We start from the raw sequence: 27,600 nt of genomic DNA on the forward strand, positions 1-27,600 counted from the left end.
GAAAAGACAATTCCCGAGCTCTTGGAACTGAGTGCTTCTACTGCAAAGGGACTGATCACTGGAAGCTGAACTGCCCCAAGTATTTGGCGGATAAGAAGGATGGCAAAGTGAAAGGTATATTTGATATACATGTTATTGATGTGTACTTTGTTGGGGAACACAATATTTCAAATTTTTTACCTAGAATCACGTAAGATCTATCTAGGAGATGCATTACAACGAGAGGGGAGAGTGTGTCTATGTACCCTCATAGACCAAAAGCAGAAGCGTTTAGTAACGCGGTTGATGTAGTCGAACGTCTTTGGGATCCAACCGATCCAAGTACCGAACGCACGACACCTCCGCGATCAGCACATGTTCAACTTGATGATGTCCCTCGAACTCTTGATCTAGTTGAGGCCGAGGGAGAGTTCCGTCAGCACGACGACGTGGTGACAGTGATGATGAAGTTACCGACGCAGGGCTTCGCCTAAGCACTACAACGATATGACCAAGGTGTGTAACTGTGGAGGGGGGCACCGCACACGGCTAAAAGATCAACTTGTGTGTCTTTGGGGTGCCCCCTCCCCATGTATATAAAGGGGGGAGGAGAGGAGGCTAGCCCTAGGAGGGGGCACGCCATGGGGGGAGTCCTACTTGCACTCCTAGTCCAAGTAGGATTCGGTCCCCCCTTTCCTAGTCCAAGTAGGAGAAGAAGGGAAAGAGGAGAGAAGAGAAGGAAGGAGGGGGGAGCCGCCCCTCCCCTTGTCCAATTCGGACTGGGCAAGGGGGGGGCGCGCCACCTCTGGCCGGCCCTCTCTCTTCTCCACTAAGGCCCATTGTGGCCCAGTAATCCGGGGGGGTTCCGGTAACCCACCGGTACTCCGGAAAATGCCCGAACCTATCTGAAACCATTCCGGTGTCCAAACAAAACCTTCCAATATATAAATCTTTATGTCTAGACCATTTCGAGACTCCTCGTCATGTCTATGATCTCATCCAGGACTCCGAACAAACTTTGGTTTATCAAAACACGAAACTCATAATACAAATCGTTATCGATCGTTAATCGTGCGGACCCTATGGGTTCGAGAACTATGTAGACATGACCAAGACATATCTCCGATCAATAACCAATAGCGGAACCTGGATGTTCATATTGGCTCCTACATATTCTACGAAGATCTTTATCGGTCAAACCGCATAACAACATACGTTGTTCCCTTTGTCATCGGTATGTTACTTGCCCGAGATTCGATCGTCGGTATCATCATACCTAGTTCAATCTCATCACCGGCAAGTCTCTTTACTCATTTAGTAATGCATCATCCCGTGGCTAATCTCATTAGACACATTGCTTGCAAGGCTCATAGAAATTTGCAAAATACATACAGATCTGAATGTGGCGGACCCATTGACTAAACTTCTCTCACAAGCAAAACATGATCACACCTTAGTACTCTTTGGGTGTTAATCACATGGCGATGTGAACTAGATTATTGACTCTAGTAAACCCTTTGGGTGTTGGTCACATGGTGATGTGAACTATTGGTGTTAAATCACATGACGATATGAACTAGATTATTGACACTAGTGCAAGTGGGAGACTGAAGGAAATATGCCCTAGAGGCAATAATAAAGTTGTTATTTATATTTCCTTATATCATGATAAATGTTTATTATTCATGCTAGAGTTTTATTAACCGGAAACTTAATACATGTGTGGATACATAGACAAAACACAGTGTCCCTAGTAAGCCTCTACTAGACTAGGTCGTTAATCAAAGATGGTTAAGTTTCCTAACCATAGACATGTGTTGTCATTTGATGAACATGATCACATCATTAGGAGAATGATGTGATGGACAAGACCCATCCGTTAGCTTAGCATAATGATCGTTAAGTTTTATTGCTATTGCTTTCTTCATGACTTATACATATTCCTTTGACTATGAGATTATGCAACTCCCGAATACCGGAGGAACACCTTGTGTGCTATCAAACATCACAATGTAACTGGGTGATTATAAAGATGCTCTGCAGGTGTCTCTGAAGGTGTTTGTTGGGTTGGCATAGATCGAGATTAGGATTTGTCACTCCGAGTATCAGAGAGGTATCTTTGGGCCCTCTCGATAATGCACATCATAATAAGCCTTGCAAGCAATGTGACTAATGAGTTAGTTGCGGGATGATGCATTACGGAACGAGTAAAGAGACTTGCCGGTAATGAGATTGAACTAGGTATGGAGATACCGACGATTGAATCTCGGGCAAGTAACATACCGATGACAAAGGGAAATACGTATGTTGTCATAACGGTTTGACCGATAAAGATCTTCATAGAATATGTGGGAAACAATATGAGCATCTAGGTTCCGCTATTGGTTATTAATTGTACAAGTGTCTCGGTCATGTCTACATAGTTCTTGAACCCCTAGGGTCCGCACGCTTAACGTTCGATGATGAATGTATTATATGAGTTATGTGATTTGGTGACTGAATGTTGTTCGGAGTCCCGCATGAGATCACGAACATGATGAGGAGTCTCGAAATGGTCGAGAGGTAAAGATTCATATATAGGATGATAGTATTTGGACATCGGAAGTGTTCCGGGGGTACCGAGTACGTATCGGGTCATCGGAAGGGGTTCCGGGCAACCCCCAACAAGCTATATGGGCCTAATGGGCCAAGAGAGAGACAGACCAGCCCCAAAAGGGGCTGGTGCGCCCCCTATAGGCCGAATAGGAGGAGAAGGAAAGGAAGGGAAGGGAGGAGGAAAGGGGAGGATTTGGCCTCCCCCTTTCCTCCCCCTCCCCCCTCTCTGTCCTTCCCCTCCGATGGATATGGAAGGGGGGAGGCCGACTTGGAGGAGGCGCCCAAGTAGGATTACTCCTACTTGGGGAGCCCCTTGCAGCCCCTCTCCCTCTCCCACCTATATATATGTGGGGGGTGGGGCGCACCGTAGAACACACAACAAACATTGCCCCCTCCACAATTTACGCCTCCTGTCATATTCACATAGTGCTTAGGCGAAGCCCTGCGCGGATCACTTCACCATCACCGTCACCATGTCGTAGTGCTGATGGAACTCCCCCTTGACCTTTGCTAGATCAAGAGTTCGAGGGACGTCATCGAGCTGAACGTGTGCAGAACTCGGAGGTGCCATACGTTCGGTGCTTGATCGGTCAGAACGAGAAGAAGTTCGACTACATCAACTGCGTTGTCAAACGCTTCCGTTTTTGGTCTATGAGGGTACGTAGACACACTCCCCCCTCTCGTTGTTATGCATCTCCTAGATAGATCTTGTGTGAGCGTAGGATTTTTTTTTGAAATTGCATGCTACATTCCCCAACAATATAATAATACAAATATTATTGCCTCTAGGGCATATTTCCAACACCGCAGACATGATTGGCAACTCTCACTTTGTCGCCTACATTCGCTTTATTTCTGGCGGACCACCATTCCCATAGGAGTACAAGAGAAGTATCACGTCTTGTGCTATCCAACTCCATGGGAGTCAAAGAATGCACCAGGTCTAAATGAGCATCTTCTAGGTCCAAAAGCCTTCATACATGTTTCACATTCTTGCATTTAACAAACAAATCCCCCCCCTTTGTCAAGTCTTTTGCAAATTGGACAGATTGCATCGAGCTCTACCTTCTTTCTCCTTATATTCATCCTAAGTGGCAAACTGTTTCGGGCCAATCTCCAAATAAAAAATGAGCACCTTACTCGACATAGTTAGATTCCATAAATGGCTCCACATATCAGCTCCATGACCTGCACCTGAGGAAGATTCAACATCTCGACACATTCGAACATTCCTGAGTTTGATGCCAAGATGGTAAGCTGACTTGACAGAGAACCTCCCCTTTTGGATAAAAGTGTCAAGCAATATGGTCTTCCATGCCCCCATGAATTGGAATGACTAGAATATTTTTTACATCCTCCTCACAGAAAAGATCCAGAACAAGTTGTTCATCCCAAGTTTCTAGTATTGGGTCCATTAAGTCACTAACTTTTGTGATAACTGTGTTTCCTCGAGTATAACTCAGCTTCCTCGTTTCACCCCTCAGGGTCCAAGGGTGAAAGTGCAAGTAATCCCCAGGTAATTTTGCTAATTAATAACAACATATATGCCATTGTACTAATGCCTACTCAAAGATAGTTTTTAGGAAAGTTCAATGTTGGCATGGCAAGGAAATGTGGAGGTGGACCCCTCAAAATGCTATGGAAACATAATGGCAAAAGCCCCAAGACTCTTCCTTTTTGCTTAAGTGATCCAAGATCACATTGAGTCTATGGGAAAGAAAATACTATTAAAAGGGTATGAGGTTTTGCATGACTTAGTTGCTCAAAGTGCTTGAAGATATTGCTCCAAAAACCTTAGCCACTTTCCCACACTCCAATCTGTTCAAACCCTAAACATCAAACTCGGTCCCACCATTACACTTTCTTCCAGACCCGCCGTGTTCAGCCTAGATAGACCCACAATGAAACCCTAGAAATTCGGTAGAACCGAGATGACATTTGGTCCCACCGAAGTGCAGTTACCAAGTTTCTGTAACCCTTCAATTCCATCTTGTAATTACCGAGTTGGTTTGATCGGAACTATCGAAGCGAGTTCTTGCTTAGATAATCGCATATTGGTCTGTCCGAGTTGGTTCGTTCGGTCTCACCGAGATTCCTAAAGTTTGAATCTTTTACACAAGTCGGTCTCACCGAGATTCCTAAAGTTTGAATCTTTTACACAGGTCGGTCTCACCGAGATTATTTCTTTCGTGACACCGAGATGTGTCTAAAGGTTGTAACGGTTGGATCTTTGGTGAAGGCTATATATACCCCTCCACCCCCACTTACTCTCTAAGAGAGCCATTAGAATGAAAACACTTACACCATTCCTTTTCTGAGAGAGAACCACCTACTCATGTCTTGAGATCAAGGCATTCCAATCCAACCATTTGAACCTTGATTTCTAGCCTCCCCAAGTTGCTTTCCACTCCAATCCTTCTCCTACCCAAGCCAAATCTGTGAGAGAGTGATTTAGTGTTGAGGAGACTATCTTTTGAAGCACAAGAGCAAGTAGTTCATCATCAACAACAACAACTTTTACCTTTTGGAGAGTGATGTCTCCTAGATTGGTTAGGTGTCACTTGGGAGCCTCCAAGATCATGTGGAGTTGAACCAAGGAGTTTGTAGGGGCAAGGAGATCGCCTACTTTGTGAAGATCTACCCCGAGTGAGGCTACTCCTTTGTGGATGTAGCCATGGTGGAATAGACAAGGTTGCTTCTTCGTGGACCCTTCGTGGGTGGAGCCCTCCGTGGACTCGCGTGGCCGTTACCCTCTGTGGGTTGAAGTCTTCATCAACGTGGACGTACGATAGCACCACCTATTGGAACCACACAAAAATCACCGTGACTTCATTGCATTTGATTTCTCCAATCCCCCCTTTACGTTCATATGTAAAGTCTTTAATTTCCGCTGCACAACTCTTAAACTTGCATGTGTAGGGTGTTGCTTGACTTGGTAGATTTTGCTAAAACTTGCCCATGACTAAAATTGGGAAAATGATAAGTTTTGATTTTGTCAATTCATCTAGTCATACCCCCTCTAGACATACTTTCGATCCTACAAAGGGTCCTCCCATAATTTAACCTTTTTCACCTGAACCCACACGCCAAACTACTCCTTACTCGACAGAGTAATGCCTCGTAAAGCACTTCTCCGGATATATGAGATGACATCACTCACCACAACATCTATAACTGAACCATTTGGACAGTACCAAGCCTTGAGGACTCAAGCACATAGTGTATCTGGGGCGTCCAATAGCCACTGCCCTTAACGGGATAACATTGCCATGTTGACAACGTGTAGATTCTTGAACCCAAGGCCACCATCCTTCTTTGATTTTGTCATATCCTCCCAGCTTACCCATTGCATTTATTCATTTTATCTTGTTGACTCCTCCAATAGTGAGCAATCAGAGCATTGATCTCTTTGCATAATTTTTTAGTGAGATCAAACACGAAGTCGCATATGTCATAATCGCCCTAGCCACAACTTTTATCTAAACTTTCTTCACAACTTTTGACAAAAGCTTCTCCTTCGAACCCTGTATACACATCCAAATCCTCTGTTTGAGGTACTCAAACTCCTTACTCCTTTAAGCCCCAGTATGAACCGGCAAGCCCAAATACTGTTGATTATGATATTCAGCCTGAATACCAAGGCCAACAAGGAGTACACTTCTTTCACCCACTCGTACCTTTGCTAAACATCGCTGAAATTTTATCCTTATTTATCATTTGTCCAGACTGCTCCTCCTATAGTGCCAAATTTTATTGAAGTTTCGCTGCCCCTTGAGTAGTTGTCTTCATAATAAGTGAATCATCGACGAAAACAAGTGATTGATTTTCGGTGCATCTCCTCATCTGCCTTCTGTAGTAGCGCCGAGAAACCTTCGACACACATTATAAAAATATAAGGGATAATGGGTCTCCCTGTCGAAGGCCTTGCTCTGGGATAATCTCTCTAGACAACTTCTGGTTATCTCCACCTGATAACGCACTGATCGTACACACAGCATGATGTTGCTCACCCAGCCCCCCCCCCTGCGAAACCCATCCTGAGCATGACCCTTTCTAGAAAATCGCACTCAACACGATCGTACGCTTTACTCATGACGAGCTTTACTGCCACATTCCCAGCTTGCCCCCTTCTTTCTGTACATCATATGAATGGTTTTATAGGCCAACAACACAATCTGTAATCATTCTACCGGGACAAAAGCTGATTGCATTGGTGAAATGATATCTTCTAAGATCTCCTTCAAACGATTTGCCATCACCTTAGAGATTAACTTATACAACGCATCACAGAATAAGCCGGAACTCCGTCACACGCTCTGGATTTGTAACCTTCAGAATCAACACAGTCGTTGTTTCGTTCCAACCCGCCAGCATCGGTCCACCATTAAGGACAACAAGAACCTCTTCTTTCACTTGTGGACCCACCAGCTCCTAGAAGCGCTTATAAAATAACAATTTTGTGAATTAAGAGATGTTCAGATCTCAGTTCAACAACGGTTGCTCGTGTATTTAACATGTTTATGTTTTGGTTCATCATTCAAAAAATTATTAGGATCTATTAGAATCTTACTCCTCCCACAAGATACTAGTTAATAGTGTGGATGATCTTTTATTTGCGAGAAAACTTTTTGATCTATCCATCAAACATCATGAAAAACAGAAGTTTAGAGGATCTTGTTCCTTGAGTTCCTCCGGAGCAGTCAACTCCTCCCTAATAATAAGAGGAATTAAACCCCTGAATCTCTTACGAAATTCTTAGAACTAACCATACCAATACGATCATCGAAAGAGAAACAATTGTTCCATATCTCTTTCACTATAGGATGGAAATCTTCTTGTCCTGTCTCAGAGAGGTCAAATCAAAATTCCCTAATGAATCAAAACACACATGTTAAGAATCAACGTGTGATTGGATGATTAGGTGGATAGTGGTATCCTCAATCTATCGGAATTCAATGGAAGAAAACGTTCCCCTCGACTACGAGACGTCTACAGTGACTTCGTAAAATTTCAAGATGATATGCCGACTCAGTCTCTCGAAGGTGCTCATAAGGATGGGATGTGCATGTGTGCGTTAATACGAGTAAGTGTATGCACGTATATACGAGGGCTTGCGTCTGTATTGTGTTAAAAATAATCATGCAGTAAAAATGTTTTTTTTGCGAGGTGATGCAGAAAAAATGTTAAAATACACGAAATCGAACCTAACAGTACGAAATTTAATTGCACCATTCCTATTCCTAGCAAAATAATAAGGATCCAAATGCTGAGATACGCGAGATCAGACCCTAGCCCGAGGTGAATCTAGCGCTCGCAAAATGCCGAAAAGCTTTCGGATAACACAACGCGCATCGTCGCCAAGCCATGCCAGCGCCACGACTCGGATTGGCCCGTTCGCACGTCGCTTTGTCCAATCCCGTATAACTTTGCCCGACGCTCGACGCAACGGCAAAGCGACCACCGCCCCCCCACGTACGCCCAACGGAGGCGGAGGCCGAGGCCACGAACCACAAAACCAGGCCATCGCCCCCAACAACAAACGTGCGAAGCTACCAGAAAACAGAAGCAAGGACAAGCAAGTGGGCATTTGTTCCTCGTCGCCTCCGCTTTCCCAACCCCCACTGCCCCCCAGCCAAATCCGCCGCCCGATTCCGCTGCCGCGCCGCCGATCCCTCCCCCGTCCATGGCGATCGGGCCCGGCAGCCGGCTCCCCGACCTCCCATTCTCCCGATTCGGAATTTGATAAGGTTTAGCGGCCTCTCCGCCTCCCCGCAGCTCGATTGCTGATTTGGTCGGGGGAAGGGAATCTTCTGCGGCTGCTGCTTCTGCTGAATTGCTCTCCGGGAGGCGAGGGGAGGGGGGGATGGGGATGCTGTTCGTGGAGTACCTCCCGGGGCCCAAGGTGTTCAAGTGCAAGTTCTGCAGGGTTGACTCGGCGTCGCCGGACGACATCGTGTCCAAGGAGTTCCGTGGCCGCCACGGCCGCGCCTACCTCTTCGATAGCGTGTGAGCTGAGCCATCTCTCTCTCTCTCTTCGCCCTCCTCTATTTTCCCTGCTTTCCGCGTGTGGATCGTGCGATCATTGCAATGCCGCTGTTCTAGAAATGCTTTTCAGTTGCAGGCATTACTAGATAGTAGTAGCCAAGTCGTGCCGTGCAAGTTATATGCATTGCTGGTAACAACACTGATTTAAGTTCGTCATAGTTGCAAGATTATTGTTTTGTAGCAGTACTAGTAATGTTGTTTCCTTGAGGGGGTTTTGCTTCTGATTTTTGGGTGAAAAATCATGATTGTTATTAGTACTAATTACGCAGTACGCTGAATGCAAGAATGCGGTGATGGATCCGGTATGGTTATGTTTGATTTGAGCAGCATTGAATCTTCTGAATCATGATGAATATGAGTCAAATGAGTCTGGCACCCTATTTCGAAAGACAATAAGTGAGTTTGGTAATCAACCCGGGCAAAATTGTATGTATTGTTACAGACCTTATGGTCCACCTGGTGACCTATGTTGCTCTTAGGCTAGAGAGTTAAAATTTGGAGGCTAAGTAGCCTAAATTGCACATTTGATATCACTTGACTTACAAGATCATGCTTTACTGCCAATGGAGATATGCAACTCAATCTATGAAGTGAGAGAGCTTGATCAGGACCAGTTGTTTCTGAATATGAAAATGCTTCTTAGCCCATTTTCATCTTTATGTTGCTGACCAACTATCAAAAGTTAACTTCATGGAGAGCTCACATTTTGTGAATTCAATAGACCTGCTAATGAAGTATCCTTCACTTTCTTCGCCCCAAATACTGAGTTAATTTCAATAAATTATGTAATCAGGCAACAGTTCCATATTATCTAGGAAACATAGATGTCAAATAGAAAAGTATGGTTATTAACATTACATGAACTCTTTATCTAAACTGAATTAAGTATGAGTAATTGACCATTGAACATCTGAACTACCAAGCTTTTGCTAATTATTGTTGACATGTTAATCTGGGGTGAATGTGACATCCAGGGTGAATGTGAGCCTTGGTCCCAATGAGGATCGCCATCTTTTGACTGGATTGCATACAGTGAACGATATCTACTGTAGCTGCTGCCAACGACTCCTTGGCTGGAAATATGTAAGTTTTAGTTTACATTTTAGTTAATGAAAAATTCATTTAATACTGCTTATAGATTAGTTAAAGCATGTGAGTTTATCATACTGTTGAAATTAATTCATCTAAGAGAATAAGCATCCTAGCACTATCCTGTTATAGTGATGTTTGTAATATGAAACTAGGGTTCTTACTGGGGAAACTACTACCAGGAAGATAGCCATGTACTACATGGCTGCTAGTGATAGGATAGATTAGAGATTTGGGTGATTCACTGTGATTTCTGTTGATGCGTTGATCCTGTTCCCCACTGCCAACTCCCTTTATATATGGAGAGGCTGACACATCAAAGCCTAACAGTAGGTAGCTAATCAACTGAATTGCTAATTGGAATGAAGCAACTAAAACAGACATAATGCATATTCTTAGCTGGTTAGCTCTTCTTGGTGCCTTAGGTACGTCCCCTGTCACGGAAGCTAAGGCATGACCTTGCGTTTCTAGAGGAACACTTCATTCAGAATTCTCTTGGCTATTGAGTGCAGGGTATAGGTTGCGTAGTTGACAGAGACGGCCACATTTGGTGAAATTATTCTGAAACCTAAATGACACATCCACATATTTTATCTGCTGACTTTTTTGAGGGATCCGTAGATTTGTAGACTTGTTTATGGGCAACTAATTATAGGTCTTTCTATTTTGTAGAGTATCTTTTTATGTATCGATGCCTTATTTTTTTGTATAGCAAGTTCATAACAATGTTGTAGTTAAGACATAAATGTTGAATCCATGCCTTGCTCGTTAAAGGCCAGAAAGTAAAATTCTGTCGCTGTCAGTTCATCTAGGTTCTTATGGATTTTTTTTTACTTTTCTCCTGTTTTTTTTGTCATGTTTATGGAACTATATTTTTTCTTGATAGAAGCACATCCCAGTCCACCTGGTATTCATAGCGTGTCACTTAAGTCATGTTTGATGTCCTAGTTTGACTGCATTTTCCCTGGAATCATGAAGCATTAGCTTATCAGGATCTTGTTATCGTCTGGCTGCGGTTATACTAGTACAAAGGTTCCTCCAGGCTCCAGGGATGGGTTGTCTTTTCCCTTGAGCCTGACATTGACATATATGCCAGAGCAAGCCTGGTCATGGATGTTCAAACTTTTGGTGCAATTGGCATGAAATGAGAGCAGGAACAAATAAATACCTTCACATATCTTTTAGGTCCTGTTCGGAGCACAGTTTTCCCTTCCCTCTTAGGCCTCATTCGGTTTGGAGGATTTTTGTAGGAAATACAAAGGACCAAGGATTCTAGAGGAAAATTTCTTATAGATGCATTCGGTTTGTAGGAAACACATACTGAAATTCCTTTGGGATACTACTCATTTCCAGTATTTTTGGAGGAAACTATACATCCACTCAAAGCTCATTTTTTGCGTAGGAACGAGGCAAGACAAATCCTTAAAGCATCTCCAACAGTAGACCTAAAATAGGGCACCAAAAAGTGTTCGGAGTAAAATTTGGGGCACCAAAAGGTGATTTTTTGGGCACAAAAAATATGTCCATTTCCAACAGCTGCCCAAAAATAGGGACTCATCCAAACAAACATCCAAACCACTTGATCACATTGCATACTTCAAATACAAACTCCTAAACATTCGAAGTTTTAAACATGCAACTTAAACATCCGAACATTCAACTTAACATCCAAACATTCAAACACATAGTACTCCTACGGACACACTATGCACATACTACTCATCATCATCGTCAGGTTGTGTGTCCGATGGCGTTCCAAAACACCATGGTCTCCTCCTTAGAGGTATTGAACTCCTCACTCTGGTCGTCAAGCTCAACCTCGTCGTCAGACCCGAGCTTGATCACCCTGGAGGGGCTAGCCTCGCCCTCCTTGCGCTCCACCTTGCGCTCATTGTCCCTCTTTCAAAACCACTCCACCTCCGCCTGTACAAGATGTGGATTTTCCACGGCGAACCTCGCCATCGCCGCCTCATCACCCTCCCGGGTGTCCCGCTGCTCCAGGACAATGCGGGTGACCCTCTTCTCCTTGCGGGATACAATATTCACCGTCGGAGTGATGAACTTCGCCCCCTCCCGAGATTCAATTACCGGAAAGTTAAGCTTGCGACGTGGCCGGTCAAGCCTCCAACAGGCGATGTTGAACGCGCTCGTGGCTAGCTCCGCCACTCGAACTTGCCGAGCCAATGGCGCTGGCCGTCGCACTGCAGCTCGGCGCCGTAGTGGCCGGACTGCCGCAGCCGAACGTGTGCTCTTTGGCGCGCGTTTCGGCGGCAGCCTCGGCAGTGGCGGCCGATTGGAGAGGGGGGGGGGGGAGCGGATCCGGCAATGCGGCGTGGCGCGCGGTGGTAATGGCTGGATTCGGTCCACAGGGCGGTATGGTGCAACGACGGTTTTAGGATTGGAAATGGGGTACTGCGGTGGCAGGGCAGTGGCGGTGTGGCCGATTGGAACAGGGGTACGATGGTTTCAAGCTGCGGGGTGGTGCATGATGGCTGGATTCAGTGGGGCGGCGGTGGCGTGGAGGGAAAAGGGCTGCGGGGAAGGTTCCTGAGGTGGCAGTTGGACTGCGTGCGGCTCTGATTTTGGTTGTGCAGCCGCGCGACTGCTGTAAATTTGCAGCTGGCGCTGCCTTATTGGGCTGCTCTAAAAACTTTCTTGCAAAATTTACAACAAGGGCAGCTGTTGTGTTGGAGCTGCATTGTTTGCCCCAAATGCCCTAAAAAACTATTATGCCCTAAAATAGGGCAGCTAGTGGAGATGCTCTTAGGATGACATGTGTCATCCTTATCAAATTCCCGTACTCTCCTAGTTCTTGTTGACGTATAAATGTATTGCCTAGTCTTTTCCATCAGATCAGTCTTTTGGTTGCATTGGCTAGAGCATGCATTTCTACATGGTATCGGAGCCAAGAGGTCTCGAATTCAAGACCCGGCTGGCGCAATAAAATTGCAGCCCACCTTTGGTCCATGTTTAGGCCTGAGGGAGCCACACGCGAGGGGGAGTGTTGATGTATAAATGTATTATTGCCTAGTTTTTTTCATCTGATGGTCTTTTGGTTGCATTGGCTAGAGTATGTACTTCTACAGTTCTGACGTTTCGGTTTCCTCCAAAGTTCTGACGTTTCGGTTTCCTCCAAACGGAATGAGCCCTTGAGGGTTCAAAAAGGCCATGCAAGCTTTCTTTGTTGACGTTGGGTTGTTTTCCGAACCTTTGATTGTTATGATGACTTCCCTACTCATTGGACTATATGCAGGCGAAAGCCTACAACGAAGACCAGAAGTACAAAGAAGGAAAGTTCATACTAGAGAAGAACATGATGCTGAAAGAAGGACGTTAGCTGGCGGGAACTGATGATCTGCTGTCAAAGTCTGCACAAGCAGACATTCGCAACTTGCGAAGTGTAGCTAAAGATTCGTTGATACTGATTTCCTGAACATTTATTACTCTGGTGACGGCCATCACCACGAAAATGCATTTGTGAAATCTGTTGCCCCCTGTTACATTTGCTCGGCTGGCCTCTGAAATTGAATTGTTACCAGCTTTTCTTGACTCAACCGTCGAGGTTCACAGATCGGGTTTCTGAAGCTGGGTGCTGATGTAGGCCTAGTACTCTTTACTTACCTCATCTGGAATCTATCTGTCAGCGAACCGAGCGAGCGCCAAGACCCAACTCAACCCTCAGGCCGGCCTAGAAGACAGCCTCGCCCACCGGCTCGGCTTGCCGGCCCAGAATGGGCCCGTTAAAGAGTTGTACTTATATCTGTAACGATAAGATTCGAGTGGCGGCTGGCAAATGGCTAGGTAGCGTGTGCGTGATAGCTTGTAAGTGGGGTCTCCTTCCTCCTCTCTCCGAATATTCTCCTGTAGTTCGAATTCGCCATGAATTGGAGATGAAATCTTGAGATGCCTTAACAATCTGGTATCAGAGCCGCCTCTCCCCCACCCCACCCTGCCGCTCTGGAGCTTCCCGGCCATCACCATCGCACGCGACTCGCTAACCGGCAGCGAGCAGAAGCCATGGAGAAAATTTCCCCCGAGACGAAGGCCATCGAGCAGAAGCCATGGAGAAAATTTCCCCCGAGACGAAGGCCATCTACGAGCTTCTCCGTGCTGACTTCGACGCCGCCCTGTCCAAGTCCACGGCGGAGCGCAGCAAGGAGATGACGGCGGCCTTCGCCAAGCTGGACTCCAAGCTGGACCAACTCTCCGGCCGCATCGACGACGTCAAGCTCGCCATAGGCGTCGATCTGGACGAGCTTCACGGCGAGATCGGGACAGATAGAGGCGCCGCGTCGTTTCCTCCCGCACCGCACTCTCCGCGCGCCACGGCGGTGCCGACGCGCACTCGGCCCCCGAGCAACGGCTCCAGTGGTTCTGATGGGTGTCGCTCTGAAGCTGAACAGAGGAATTCAGGTCCAAAATATGTGCCCCCACCTGTTCGAGGTATGTCTACAGATCCGTCTCATTCGCGTCAGATTATTGGAATTGGTGAAGGATTCAGACCGTACCAGCCAGATGGTATGAGTTTTGGTCCACGAATTGAATTGCCTCGATTCGATGGGTCTAATCCAAAGTTGTGGCAGTCTCGATGCGAAGATTACTTCAGGTTTTGGAATACACCATCGAACCAGTGGATTCCTTTTGCGTCAGCTTTGTTTGAGGGTACTGCGGCACGTTGGCTTGAATCAGTGCAACACCGCGCCCCTAATGTTTCCTGGACTGAATTCTGTGAATTACTGCAATCCCGTTTTGGTCGCAACAAACATCAGAATATTCTGCGGTAGTTGTTCCATGTGCGTCATACCAGCACTATGGAAGAATATGTTGAGCGTTTTTCAGAATTGTACGATCAACTGACTGCGTACGAAACAGATCCTAACCCGGTGCATTATGTGACAAGGTTCATGGAAGGATTAACACCATCAGTCAGACTTATTGTGGGGATACAGCAGCCAGCTGATTTGGACTCGGCTTATGCTTTAGCACTGCTATCTGAGGAGTTGAGTGAAGGTTCAGTTGGAGCAGTTTCAAGTAAACGCAGCATATCTTCTTCTAGTAGAACTTCTGTCAGTAAACCAGTGGAGAACAAACGTTCTACTGACACTCCGCGTTCAACTGCTACTGAAGACTGCTGGTCTGCCCTCCGTGCTTATAGGAAATCCAAGGGATTGTGCTTCATATGTGGGGAGCGCTGGGCTCGAGACCATCGTTGCAAACAAAAGGTACAACTGCACGTGGTACAAGAAATGCTGGACTATGTTCAGAGCATGCCGTCAGAACAAAGTGATTCATAGGATTCTGTTTCAATTGAAGCCAATGCGATCAGTATATCAGCTGCAGCAATGGTAGATGTTACAGCCCCAGCTACAACTACCATGAAATTAAAAATTCAACTGCAAGGGCGATCCCTGGTTTTCTTAGTAGACTCAGGCAGTACCCATACCTTCCTAGATACTGCTACTGCAGTCACTCTTAAGGGGATCACTGAGATGCCTGTGACCATGGTCAAAGTAGCCAATGGCAGTGTGATTCCCTGCAACAAGCAACTGCTTAAGGGACTTTGGTCTTGTGCTGGACATGAATTTACCAGCACTTTCAAGGTATTTCCACTGGGATCTTATGATGGAATTTTGGGTTTGGACCGGTTGGCTGCACACAGCCCCATGCAAGTGGACTGGGCAGCTCATTGGCTAGCATTTCACCTGGAGGACAAACTGATTACATTGATTGGTCAGGATGCAGCTCCCCAAATTTTTGCTATGGTGGAATTGTCTGCTTTGCTGGCAACTGAAAATCCTTCTTTAACTGATGTCCCTTCTGAAGTTCAGGAAATATTGCAAAGATTTGCTCCTGTGTTTGAGGCCCCCACTGGTCTACCTCCAAGGAGGAAATATGACCACACTATCCCATTGATACCTGGTGCACAACCAGTTTACAGCAGGCCTTACAGAATTGCACCTGCCCTGAAGGATGAGATGGAGAAACAAGTCAAGGATATGCTAGCATCTGGCATTATCAGACCCAGCAACAATGCTTTCTCATCTCCCATGATTATGGTTCAGAAAAAGGATAAAACATGGAGACCAGTCTTTGATTACAGGAAACTGAATGCTATCACAGTGAAGAGCAAATATCCAATTCCAATTATCGATGAACTGCTTGATGAATTAGCAGGAGCTAAGTGGTTCTCAAAATTGGACCTTCGGTCTGGTTACCACCAGATCAGACTAGCGCCTGGAGAGGAACACAAGACTGCTTTCCAAACACACTTTGGTCATTTTGAGTTCCTGGTCCTTTCATTTGGTCTTACTGGAGGACCTAACACATTCAACTTTGGCATGAATGACACCTTGTCTCCTCACATCAGAAAGAATGTTTTGGTTTCCTTTGATGATATTTTAATATTCAGTATCTCTTATGAGTTACACTTGCAACACTTAGCTGAAGTTCTGAAGTTATTGCTCCAACACCAGTGGCACGTCAAGCTATCTAAATGTGCCTTTGCTCAGAATCAGATTGCTTATCTGGGACATATTATCAGTGACAAGGGAGTTGCTACAGATCCTTCTAAAATTTCAGTTATCCAGGACTGGTCGGTACCTCAAACTGTTAAGGAGATAAGAGGATTTCTGGGTCTTGCTGGTTATTACAGGAAATTTATTGCCCACTATGGTATGATCAGCAAGCCATTAACAAATCTGTTGAAGAAGGGAGTTCCATTCCCTTGGATTCAGAATGAACAACAGGCCTTTCTGAATTTAAAGCAAGCCCTAGTTTCAGCCCCTGTGCTAGCCTTACCAGATTTCACTCAAAAGTTTGTGGTGGAAACAGATGCTTGTGATGTTGGAGTTTGAGCAGTACTGATGCAGCAAGGACACCCCATTGCTTATGTCAGTAAAGCACTAGGGCCCAGAAATCAAACACTGTCAGTTTATGAAAAAGAATATTTGGCAATTCTGTTAGCAGTAGAGCAATGGAGACAATACTTACAGTTATCAGAATTTGTTATCAGAACTGACCAACGCAGTCTAGCTTGCTTATCTGAGCAGAGACTACATACAAGGTGGCAACAAAAAGCACTGACTAAACTATTGGGGTTACAATATTCCATTGAATACAAAAAGGGGGTTGAAAACAGTGCTGCTGATTCCCTATCAAGGAGGCCTTCTACTGTAGGTGATGTACTACCTGAACTACATCACATCTCCTCAGCACAACCTGCCTGGCTAGAAGAAATCATGCAAAGTTATACCAATGATCCAGTTGCATCTGATTTGGTCCAACAATTGGCAGTGTCCCCTACAGCTAATGCCAAATTCTCACTCAAGGCTGGTATTCTGAAACAAGGCAAGTGTGTCTGGGTTGGCAATGATCCTCTGCTTCACAGCAAAATTTGTGCTGCCTTCCATGACAGTCCTTTGGGGGGACACTCTGGGTTCCCTGTCACTTACAAATGCATCAAGCAATTGTTCAGATGGAAAGGAATGAGAGGTGGTATCAAGAAATATGTACATCACTGTATCACCTGTCAACAAGCTAAACCAGAGAGGATTCCTTACCCTGGATTACTACAACCCTTGCCTATCCCTTCCTTGCCTTGGGAAATGGTAACCATGGACTTCGTGGAAGGTTTACCTACATCAGGTCGCTACAATTGCCTGCTGGTCATCATTGACAAGCTCTCTAAGTATGGGCACTTTATCCCTCTGCACCATCCATTTTCTGCTGAAGCAGTAGCTGAGGCGTTTCTGAACTGTGTCTACAAACTCCATGGTATGCCTCTGTCCATTGTCTCTGACCGTGATCGGATCTTCACCAGCAAATTTTGGAGTGAACTCTTTCAAAAGTGTGGTATACTGCTGCGTATGAGTTCAGCTCGTCATCCTCAGTCGAATGGCCAAACCGAGCGCGTCAATCAGCAAGTGGAATGTTTCCTCCGCTGTTTCGTCAGTGGACATCCATCTCATTGGGCAAAGTGGATTCCATTGTGTGAGTATTGGTACAACACTAACTGGCATTCTGCCACTGGGAAGACCCCGTTTGAAATAATCTACGGCCATAGTCCACGTCACTTTGGTCTTGTTCCTGATGACACAATTCAGTCAAATGACTTGCAACAGTGGCTTTCTGATCGCTCTGTGGTCATGGATTCGGTTAAGCAGCATCTGTTACGAGCCCAACAACGCATGAAACATCAGGCTGACAAGCACCGATCGGATCGTGAGTTCACAGTGGGAGATAAAGTGTTTCTAAAACTTCAACCTTATCTTCAGTCGTCAGTGGCGCCTCGGGCGAATCACAAACTGGCGTTTAAGTTCTATGGGCCATTTGAAATACTGGAGCGGATCGGTCAGGTAGCATACAAGCTTGCATTACCAGCAAACAGCAAGGTTCATCCAGTATTCCATGTCTCACTTCTCAAGAAGGTGCTTGATCCTTATCAACAAGTTCTGTCGCTTCTTCCTTCCCCTGACGACCAGTTCCAGTTTCCTGAACAAGTCCTGCAGCAAAGAGTGGTACGTCGTGGCAGTGATTCAGTGATCCAAGTCCTGGTCAAGTGGAACTCTACTCCGATCGATCTGGCTACCTGGGAGGACAAGATTGCACTGAAACAGAGGTTTCCGCGAGCACCGGCTTGGGGACAAGCCGTTTCTGAGGGAGGAGGGATTGTCAGCGAACTGGGCGAGCGCCAAGACCCAACTCAACCCTCAGGCCGGCCCAGAAGACAGCCTCGCCCACCGGCTCGGCTTGCCGGCCCAGAATGGGCCCGTTAAAGAGTTGTACTTATATCTGTAACGATAAGATTCGAGTGGTGGCTGGCAAATGGCTAGGTAGCGTGTGCGTGATAGCTTGTAAGTGGGGTCTCCTTCCTCCTCTCTCTGAATATTCTCCTATAGTTCGAATTTGCCATGAATTGGAGATGAAACCTTGAGATGCCTTAACACTATCACGTATGCCTCGTTAAACCCGTGAAGAACAAAACACTTTTTTTGCGAGATTGAATTATTTCACGTGAATTTCCTATGAAAGGAGGTTGAACCATTTCACGTGAATTTCCTGTGAAAGGAGGTTGAACCATTTCACGTGAATTTCCTGTGAAAGGAGGTTGAACCATTCCACGTGAATTTCCTGTGGGGGTAGGAAACAACTAGGTGTTTGTCATGGTCGTCTACCGCAATGCTGGATGCGGAGTGGCTACAATATCTCTAAATGCATCCCCCTACTGTCTCCAGTTATCGCTCTCTGATCACTGCCCCCTCCTCCTCACCGAGGTTAGGGGACCCCGGAGACCGAGAAGCTTCAAGTTCGAGAATTTTTGGGTTTCTCTTCCAGGGTTCAAGGAGGTCGTCCTCAAGGCATGGAATGAGCACACAGACCATACCGAGCCGTATCAAATCCTACACTACAAGCTCAAGAAGACTGGTGCCCGCCTTTCTGAGTGGAGTAGGGGGTTGTTCTCCAAAGCGAAGGTCCATCTCCACCCCGCCCTCTTGGTGATTTTGCACCTTGACATGGCCCAGGAAAACCGGCAACTTTGTGTGGAGGAAGGGGACCACCGCAAGCGGCTCAAAAGACGAGTCATCAGCTTAGCGGTCATGGAGAGGGCTCGTAAGAAGCAGTGCGCGAGACTGGCCAACATCAAGGAGGGTGATGCAAACACCAATTTTTTTCACCAGAGGATCAATGGGAGATGCCGCAAAAATTTCATCCACAGGCTTAAGCATAATCAAGGATGGATCACCGACCATGATGCCAAAGAGAAGGTTGTCCATGACCACCTCACCGAGGCCATGGGAAAGGGGCGCCCGCGGGTGCGCGACTTCAATTGGGAAGAGCTTGGCTTAGAGGTACACAACTTGGACTCCCTCGCGGACCCCATCACCACGGAGGAGGTGCACGAGGCCATTAAGCAAATGCCAAGCGATAAAGCACCCGGCCCAGACGGTTTCACCGGATTGTTCTTCAAGAGTTGTTGGAACATTATCAAGGAAGACATCATGAGGGTAGTCTCTCTTTTTGGCAACCTACACACGACAAACCTCCACTGGCTCAACTCTGCAAACATTGTACTAATTCCTAAGAACGAGGGTGCTGAGGGGATCACCTACTTTCGACCTATTAGCCTCATCCACTCCATTGCGAAGATTGTTGCCAAAATTTTAGCAATTCGGCTAGCGCCTCACATGAACAAGCTTGTCTCCAACGCATAAAGTGCTTTCATCAAGACTAGGAGTATCCATGACAATGAACAATCTCGCGCGTCGCCTCCACAAGAGCAAAACTCCATCCCTCCTCTTCAAGCTTGTTATAAGAAAGGCTTTCGACTCTGTGAGATGGGAGTATATCATTGACATCCTCCAGCAGAGGGGGTTCCCGAGCACCTTTTGGAATTGGATCACTGCCCTCCTATGCACCTCCTCCTCGCGGGTTCTCCTCAACGGCATCCCCGGCAACCCCATTACCCACGGAAGCGGCTTCCGGCAGGGGGATCCTCTCTCACCCCTGCTATTTGTCATTGCCATTGACCCCCTTCAAAAGATCCTCGAGTTGGCAACTAGAAAGGGGCTGCTTCACAAAATCCGTGGCCGTGGGCCCATCATGAGAACATCCCTCTACGCCGATGACGCAACCGTCTTCGTTGCACCCATCAAGAAGGATATTGACAACCTCTCTATGTTGCTCGGTGCATTTGGTGATGTCACAGACTATGCACTAACTTCCAGAAGAGCTCTGTGGTCCCGATTTGGTGCATACACCTACAACTCAACAACATCCTCTAGAATTTCCTTGCTGCCCGTGCTTCCTTCCCGATAAAATATCCGGGGCTACCTCTCTCGGTTTGGCAACCAAAAGTTCGGGATTTCCAATTCCTCGTGGACAAGGACGCTTCCAAACTTGTTCCATGGGACGGGCAAAATATCACTGCCATTGGTCGGGCTGCCCTTGTCAAGTCTATGCTATCCTCACAAGCCATCTACTTCATCACCCCACTGGTCGTTCCACCGAGCATCCTCCACAATATCAACAAGCTTGAGAGAGCTTTCCTTTGGGTGGGAACAGATAAGACTATCGGCGCGAAGTGCAAAGTTAATTGAGAATCCGTATGTCGGCTAGTCGAATATGGAGGTCTTGGGGTGCTAAACACGAAGAAATTTGCAAGGGCTCTTCGTTTGCGTTGGCTTTGGTTCGAATGGAAGGAGCCCACCAAGCTACGGGTTGGGACGGGCAACCAGTGCGACGAGATGGACAAAAATCTCTTCTATGCTTCAACAACCATATCTGTTGGCAACGGTGCACGCACGCCCTTCTGGGACTCCCCTTAGGTGCGGGACTAAAAGCCAAGAGACATCGCACCACTTATCTATGACGCTTCCTCTCGGAAGACTTGGAAACTTCGGGAAGCCCTCCAGGATGATGCTTGGGTTCGCAAGATCAAGGTCACTTCCAACTTCACTTTCGAAGATCTTCGATAATTTATTGAGCTTTGGTCCACCATCCATGATTTCCATCTTGAGGCGCACGCCAAAGACGACATCGTGTGGAAACACACAGAGAGCGGGATATACACTGCCAAATCCGCCTACTTGGCCCAATTTTTCGGCATCATCCGCTCCCCCATGGAGCTTGCAGTGTGGAAGGCCTGGGCCCCGCCCAAGGTCAAATTTTTCGCGTGGTTGGCCATGCAAAATAGGGTTTGGACTCTGACCGTTTAACCAATCGGGGGTGGCCCAATTGCGGGCTTTGTCCTCTTTGCAAGCATGTGCAAGAATCCATCGACCACCTACTCTTCAGATGTCGGTACACTACTAGACTTTGGGAAATGATAAAAGATTGGCTCCAGCTCGAAGCATCAACACTTCCGCTTGGCACCTGGCACGGTCAACCGAAGAGTTCTACCATACCAAATAGGAAGGCCTACCATACCAAATAGGAAGGCCATGGCCACCCTCTCCATGCTCACCTCTTGGACAATCTGGAATGAAAGGAATGCCCGCATCTTCCAACTCAAGAGTGCCCCGCCGACGATTCTACTAGCTAACATCAAGATTGAGGCTCATACTTGGGTCACCGCGGGTGCAAAGAAATTGAGATCCATCATGCCACGAGAGTAGGCCTTTTGTAGTGGTGTTGTAGCACGATGTGTGTTGTAACACAAAATTCAAACTCTCTTTTCCCTCTTAATTAATGAATGAGGCAAGTCTTTTGCCTCCTTTAAAAAAAAGTTATCCGGGGAAACAGTCCGGACATTGTCGGGATATATAGAAAAAGGTCACCCAGCGCTTCCTTAAGGACATCTACAGCCGGACTAAACACATTTGGCCCTTAAATATCCGCGGACACGTCCAAACGTGTCCACTTTGATTCCTTATTTTTTTTCATTCACGTAGTCATGTCTCTCACTTTTTCTTTATATATGCCCGTCACATGCATGTGTTTGGTGGAGAAGGAGAGAGAGAAAAAGAAATAATAAAGAAAGAAAAAAGATGCTTTATGGAGGGCCAAATCCTATGTGGCGGATGAATGACCATTGATTGGACACATCCGGTCACTCCTCATACTCATCCCATATATGAGGTGAATATGATGGCTGCCGGACAACCCGGGCATTTAAGGAGGCTTTAAGGGGTCTCGTTGGTTCAACTTTTTGCTTCTCTCTTTCGTCCGGTCAGTGGTCCCGTGTTCGCTCGGTCAATTTGATGAGTCCGATTGTAGATGCTCTAAACTTTGCTCATATTTCTGGCCTCCTCCAATCTGGGAGAGAGTTGGGATTGTTGAATTATCCTTAGGGCATCTCCAACGGTGATCCATAATTCTTGAAATTCCCTTCCGCATCCATTCGCGGACAGGGACGAGTCCGCGGACACGGATGCGGGAGGCCGCCATCCAATGCTATCATGTATATGTCCGCCGGTAATTTAAAATTTAAATTTAGTCTGATCCATACAACGCGCCGGTTCACATCAGCGGCGGGGCGCATGCCCGATCACAATCAAAAAGAGGCAAGTATGCTTAATTTTTACATGCACGAATCCAAAAGAGCATCAGTCCGACAGTCCTTACAATTTTCTGCCCTACCAAACTGTCAATCCCAGCCATATGCTCCTCGATCAAGGTGCCATCGCCGCCGCGTAGGCAGCCTCCACCGCTTCCTCGTTGTTCGCCGCTATCAACTATCTTTCTGCCACTTCAACATCTGCTAGCGGATGGATTGCACAATCATTCTTGAGTCGCCATCCAAAGAGGCCACATTCAAGTACATCATCTTGGTGTCCTCCTCATTGGCGGCGATCTTCAACTTCTTTTTCTCGAGCTTGGCCCACGTTTATTCGATCATGGTCCTCCTCTCTTCGTGCTTGAGCTTCTTGTCCGTTGCCTCCATCAAGAATTTGAACCTCTCTGCCTTTTTATCCTCCTTGATGTCCAAGCACTTCACTCATGCCTCCTCCTTCTTCGCCAAGATGTCCTCGAACCTCTCTATCAGCTTGGCTGACGCACCTTCTCGCTTTGCCCTCTCCTCCTCCCACTTCTTCCCACGTAAAAATCTTCTAACCTTCTTCGGCGGTTCTTAGGTTTGGTCGGTAGGGTCACCGGTTTCTTCCTTAGTGTCTTAGGCGGCGGTCTTGGCAATGAAAAGGTTCCACTTCGGTTGCCCAATCAACTTCAACCAACAATGCATGACAGTGAAGTTTTCTTCTCCAACTTCTTGTACACCAAACAAGCACGAGAATGCTACAAAGTGAAACATTGTCAATAATGCATATCTGGCTAGTAAGCAACACATCGAAGCATATCTGGCTAGTGAGCAACAAATCTAAGCATATACGGCTAGTAAGCAACAAATCGAACCATATTTGGCTAGTGAGCAACAAATCTAAGCATATTCGGCTAGTGATCGACGAAACTATGCATATCTAGCTAATGATCAACAAAACTATGCATATCCGGCTAGTGATCGACAAAACTATGCATACCCGGCTAGTGATCAACAAAAGTATGCATATTCGGCTAGTGAGCAACAAAACTAAGCATATCCGGCTAGTGATCAACTTACTTGCTCGGTGATTTGTGCACCATCAGGCCCCCGTGCAATGAGATGCTTCAAGTGCCCGCAATACTTGGACACAATGTGACGCCCCGAGACCGATGTGCCAGGTGTCCTCCAGTTATTCGTTATTGTTGCGTTGTCATTCGCTTGCGTGTTACATCTTGTCATGTCATCATGTGCATTGCATCATCATGTTTTCAAAACTTGCATCCGTCCGGGTTTCCCCAGTTCCGTCTGTTGTTTGTTCTGAGCCCAACCACACTCGCACGCGCCCGCGGCATGTACGAAATATTATTTTATAAGTGGCCGGAAAATGTTCTCGGAATGGGTTGAAAGTTGGCGTGCGGTGTTGTTATGTTGTTAGTAGGTCGCCCGCCAAGTTTCATGGCATTCGGAGTTCGTTTGATAGCCCAACCGTTAAACTATAGCAGCATTATAGCCGGTCTAACGTCGGACGTTTTCGGTCTCTGGAAACAGTCGCCGGGTCTCTCTCTCTTTCTCTTCTCTTTTCTCAGCTCAAGACCGTCTACACAGCCCCCTACTTACCGCCAGGCCCAACCTAACCTCTCTCGTCAGCCCGCGGCCCTCCTCATGTGCGTGTCCGAAACTTCCCCGGACCCGACCCGGGGAGTCGTCGCCGTTGTGTCCGGATCATCCCCAAACGTCTACAAAATGTCTATGTTTTATTAATTGGACTTCCCAACCTAGTTATCTCGGCCCGTCCGATTTTGATCGAAGGGACCAAATCACGCTACACCTAGATATCCAATCATCTTCGGTTTAGTTTTGCTCTCACCTAGTCTATTTTTTTCTCAACCGCCCAATTTAGATCGAAAGGTCCGAATCTACCCTAAACTTCCCCCTCTTTCCATATATAAAGGACTCCTAGTCTAAATCTAGACCAAACCCTAAAAACTAGGGGTCTTGTCCCATCCTCCGCCGCCGCCAGCCACTATCTCCTCCTCCTTGGGATCCCCTCCCGATCCAAACTACCAACCACGGCCATGTCGCTCCTCCTCGTTTTCAACGCCGCCCAACCAGCGCTCTCCTCTGGATCACCTCGATCCACCAACCAGCGCCAACAATACCCGTAGAAGAGAGCCAGGGGCCCGATCCCTGTTCATCCCGAGCGCTAGCCAGGCTCTTCCTCGATCCAGCTGTCCGCTGCCTCCTTGAGCACCAAGCGCCATGCCCCAGCTTCGTCGCGCGCCCTGCCTCGCCATGTACGTCTCCAACCGCGCCAGGTTCCTCCTCCGTTCCGTCCTGCTGCTGCAAGTCTCGCCGCGGCCAAGCTCCTGCTAGAGTCGTCCCGTCCGTGGCCTCCCGCGAGCCGTCGTCCAGGACCCCGACAGGCCGCGCCACTCGCCGGAGTCGAGTCTCGCAGGTCGCGGCCCCTCGCCCCTCCAATCCAGCGACCCCTCTCCATGGTTCCCCACTGTCTCTAACCTCTCTCTCTCTGCACCTTGCAGCGCCATGGATCTGGAGTCCCGCACCCGAGCTCCGTCCGCCACCGTTGCCCGGAACCGACGCCGGACGACTCGACCCGCCCGTTCCGGCCGGTTCCATCGATCCCGTCGCCAAGACCCTTGTCGTTGTCTTCTCCATTGCCTTGTTCTGCTGCTGTTTCTGTTTTCTTCAGAAACGAGAACAGGAGCAGCTCGCCTCCTTGTCTCGCTCGTGCGTTGACCGAGCGCAGGGCTAGCAGGCCCAGCTGCGCGCCTAGCAGCCGACCGGCCTCTGCATCAACTGGGCATTGGCCCATGGTGAGGCCCCAGCGGCTCCTTAGTTTTTTTCTGTTGGCCCAATCTGCTCCAGATTCGGCGCATGTATTTTTTTCCATGCGATGTGAATTTTGCCTTTTAACCAGAGACTGACTGTTTTGCAGAAAAGTCCCTAGTCAACATGCATATAATAACTAATTAACCGTGCATCGGATCTAAATAAATTATATATGAAAAATGCTTAGTTTTTCATCTAGTTTCATTATATCCAACTTTCATCTATGTTTAAAAAAGTTTAAAATGTTGTTTGTTTAAATTTTCTTAAATAACTTGTTAAAATGCTTTATTTCATAACTTTTTAACCGTTACTCGGATTTTAATAAACCTTATATGTAAATGGGGTAGAAAAATGCCTAGTCTAACATGATGCACTCACCATGTTTAACAACTCTAAAATTCTGTTTAGGACAGAACAGTAACAAACCTAATATATGCATATGAGGAGTTTCCGGACTTGTTGTTTGTTGTTTCCGGCCTCATTTAAACTTGCCTAGATAGGTAGTTTTCTTTTGCTTCACTCTCTTGCCATGTTCAACAACATTTAATTTTGTTGAGTACATAAACAAGATTGAACTAAATAACCAAATGTGGTGTTTCGTCAATATGCAACGAAGTTGCATAATGAGCTCCACTTAATTTGTAGGATTGTTTGTGCACTTTGCCATGCCATGCTTCATTAAACCGGACATGCATCATACTTGTTTGCGCATCGTGCCATGTTGATGTGTTGGTTGTTTACTATGTTGTTTGCTCCTTTCCGGTGTTGCTTCTTCGGGTTGGTTCCGATTACGTCGCGTTTGTGAGGACCCGTTCGTCTACGCCTGTTTGTCTTCTTCATGGACTCGTTCTTCTTCCTTGCGGGATTTCAGGCAAGATGACCATACCCTCGAAATCACTTCTATCTTTGCTTGCTAGTTGCTCGCTCTTTTGCTATGCCTATGCTGCGATACCTACCACTTGCTTATCATGCCTCCTATATTGTTGAACCAAGCCTCTAACCCACCTTATCCTAGCAAACTGTTGTTTGGCTATGTTACCGCTTTGCTCAGCCCCTCTTATAGCGTTGTTAGTTGCAGGTGAAGATTGAAGCTTGTTCCTTGTTGGAACATGGAGATGTTGTTCCTTGTTGGGACATGTTTACTTGTTGGGATATCACAATATATCTTATTTAATTAATGCATCTATATACTTGGTAAAGGGTGGAAGGCTCGTCCTTATGCCTGGTGTTTTGTTCCACTCTTGCCGCCCTAGTTTCCGTCATATCGGTGTTATGTTCCCGGATTTTGCGTTCCTTACGCGGTTGGGTTATAATGGGAACCCCTTGACAGTTCGCTTTAAATAAAACTCCTCCAGCAAGGCCCAACCTTGGTTTTACCATTTGCCACCTAGCCTCTTTTTCCCTTGGGTTAGGCCAGCCCAAGGGTCATCTTTATTTTAACCCCCCCGGGCCAGTGCTTGTCTAAGTGTTGGTCCGAAATGGGCAGCCTGCGGGGCCACCTCGAGGAAACTCGAGGGCTGGTTTTTCTCGTAGCTTGACCTATCCGGTGTTGCCCTAAGAACGAGATATGTGCAGCTCCCATCAGGATGTCGGCACATCGGGTGGCTTTGCTGGACTTGTTTTACCATTGTCGAGGATGTCTTGTAACCGGGATTCCGAGTCTGATCGGGCCTTCCCGCTAGAAGGAATATCCTTCGTTGACCGTGAGAGCTTGTGATGGGCTAAGTTGGGACACCCTGCAGGGTTTTGAACTTTCGAAAGCCGTGCCCGCGGTTATGGGCAGATGGGAATTTTTTAATGTCCGGTTGTAGATAACTTGAACCTTAACTTAATTAAAATACATCAACCGCGTGTGTAACCGTGATGGTCTCTTTCTGGCGGAGTCCGGGAAGTGAACACGGTGTTGGAGTTATGCTTGACGTAGGTTGTTCTAGGATCACTTCTTGATCATACTTCTATCGACCGTGCTTTGCCTTCCCTTCTCGCTCTCTTTTGCATATGTTTAGCCACCATATATGCTAGTCGCTTGCTGCAGCTCCACCTCATACCTTTACCCTACCCATAAG

The 27,600-nt window shown here is 46.7% G+C and overlaps 1 protein-coding gene across 1 annotated transcript; it reads left to right on the top strand.

Annotated features, from left to right (window-relative positions):
* The first annotated feature begins 8,018 nt into the window (after positions 1-8,018).
* Positions 8,019-13,262, top strand: LOC123188131 (putative yippee-like protein Os10g0369500). The gene is made up of 3 exons (XM_044600173.1): positions 8,019-8,580; positions 9,594-9,702; positions 12,962-13,262. The coding sequence occupies exons 1-3, from the start codon at positions 8,438-8,440 to the stop codon at positions 13,043-13,045; spliced, it is 336 nt and encodes a 111-aa protein (XP_044456108.1). The 5' UTR covers positions 8,019-8,437; the 3' UTR covers positions 13,046-13,262.
* The last annotated feature ends 14,338 nt before the right edge of the window (positions 13,263-27,600 follow it).

The sequence above is a fragment of the Triticum aestivum genome, chromosome 2A (assembly GCF_018294505.1).
Source record: "Triticum aestivum cultivar Chinese Spring chromosome 2A, IWGSC CS RefSeq v2.1, whole genome shotgun sequence".
In the NCBI taxonomy this organism is placed as follows: domain Eukaryota; kingdom Viridiplantae; phylum Streptophyta; class Magnoliopsida; order Poales; family Poaceae; genus Triticum; species Triticum aestivum.

Excerpts from the sequence above, each read along its gene's own strand:
- LOC123188131 (XM_044600173.1), top strand. The coding sequence starts at position 8,438 with ATGGGGATGCTGTTCGTGGAGTACCTCCCGGGGCCCAAGGTGTTCAAG. Across the intron at positions 8,581-9,593 it reads GCCTACCTCTTCGATAGCGT|GGTGAATGTGAGCCTTGGTC; the intron begins GTGAGCTGAGCC and ends TGTGACATCCAG. Across the intron at positions 9,703-12,961 it reads GACTCCTTGGCTGGAAATAT|GCGAAAGCCTACAACGAAGA; the intron begins GTAAGTTTTAGT and ends GACTATATGCAG.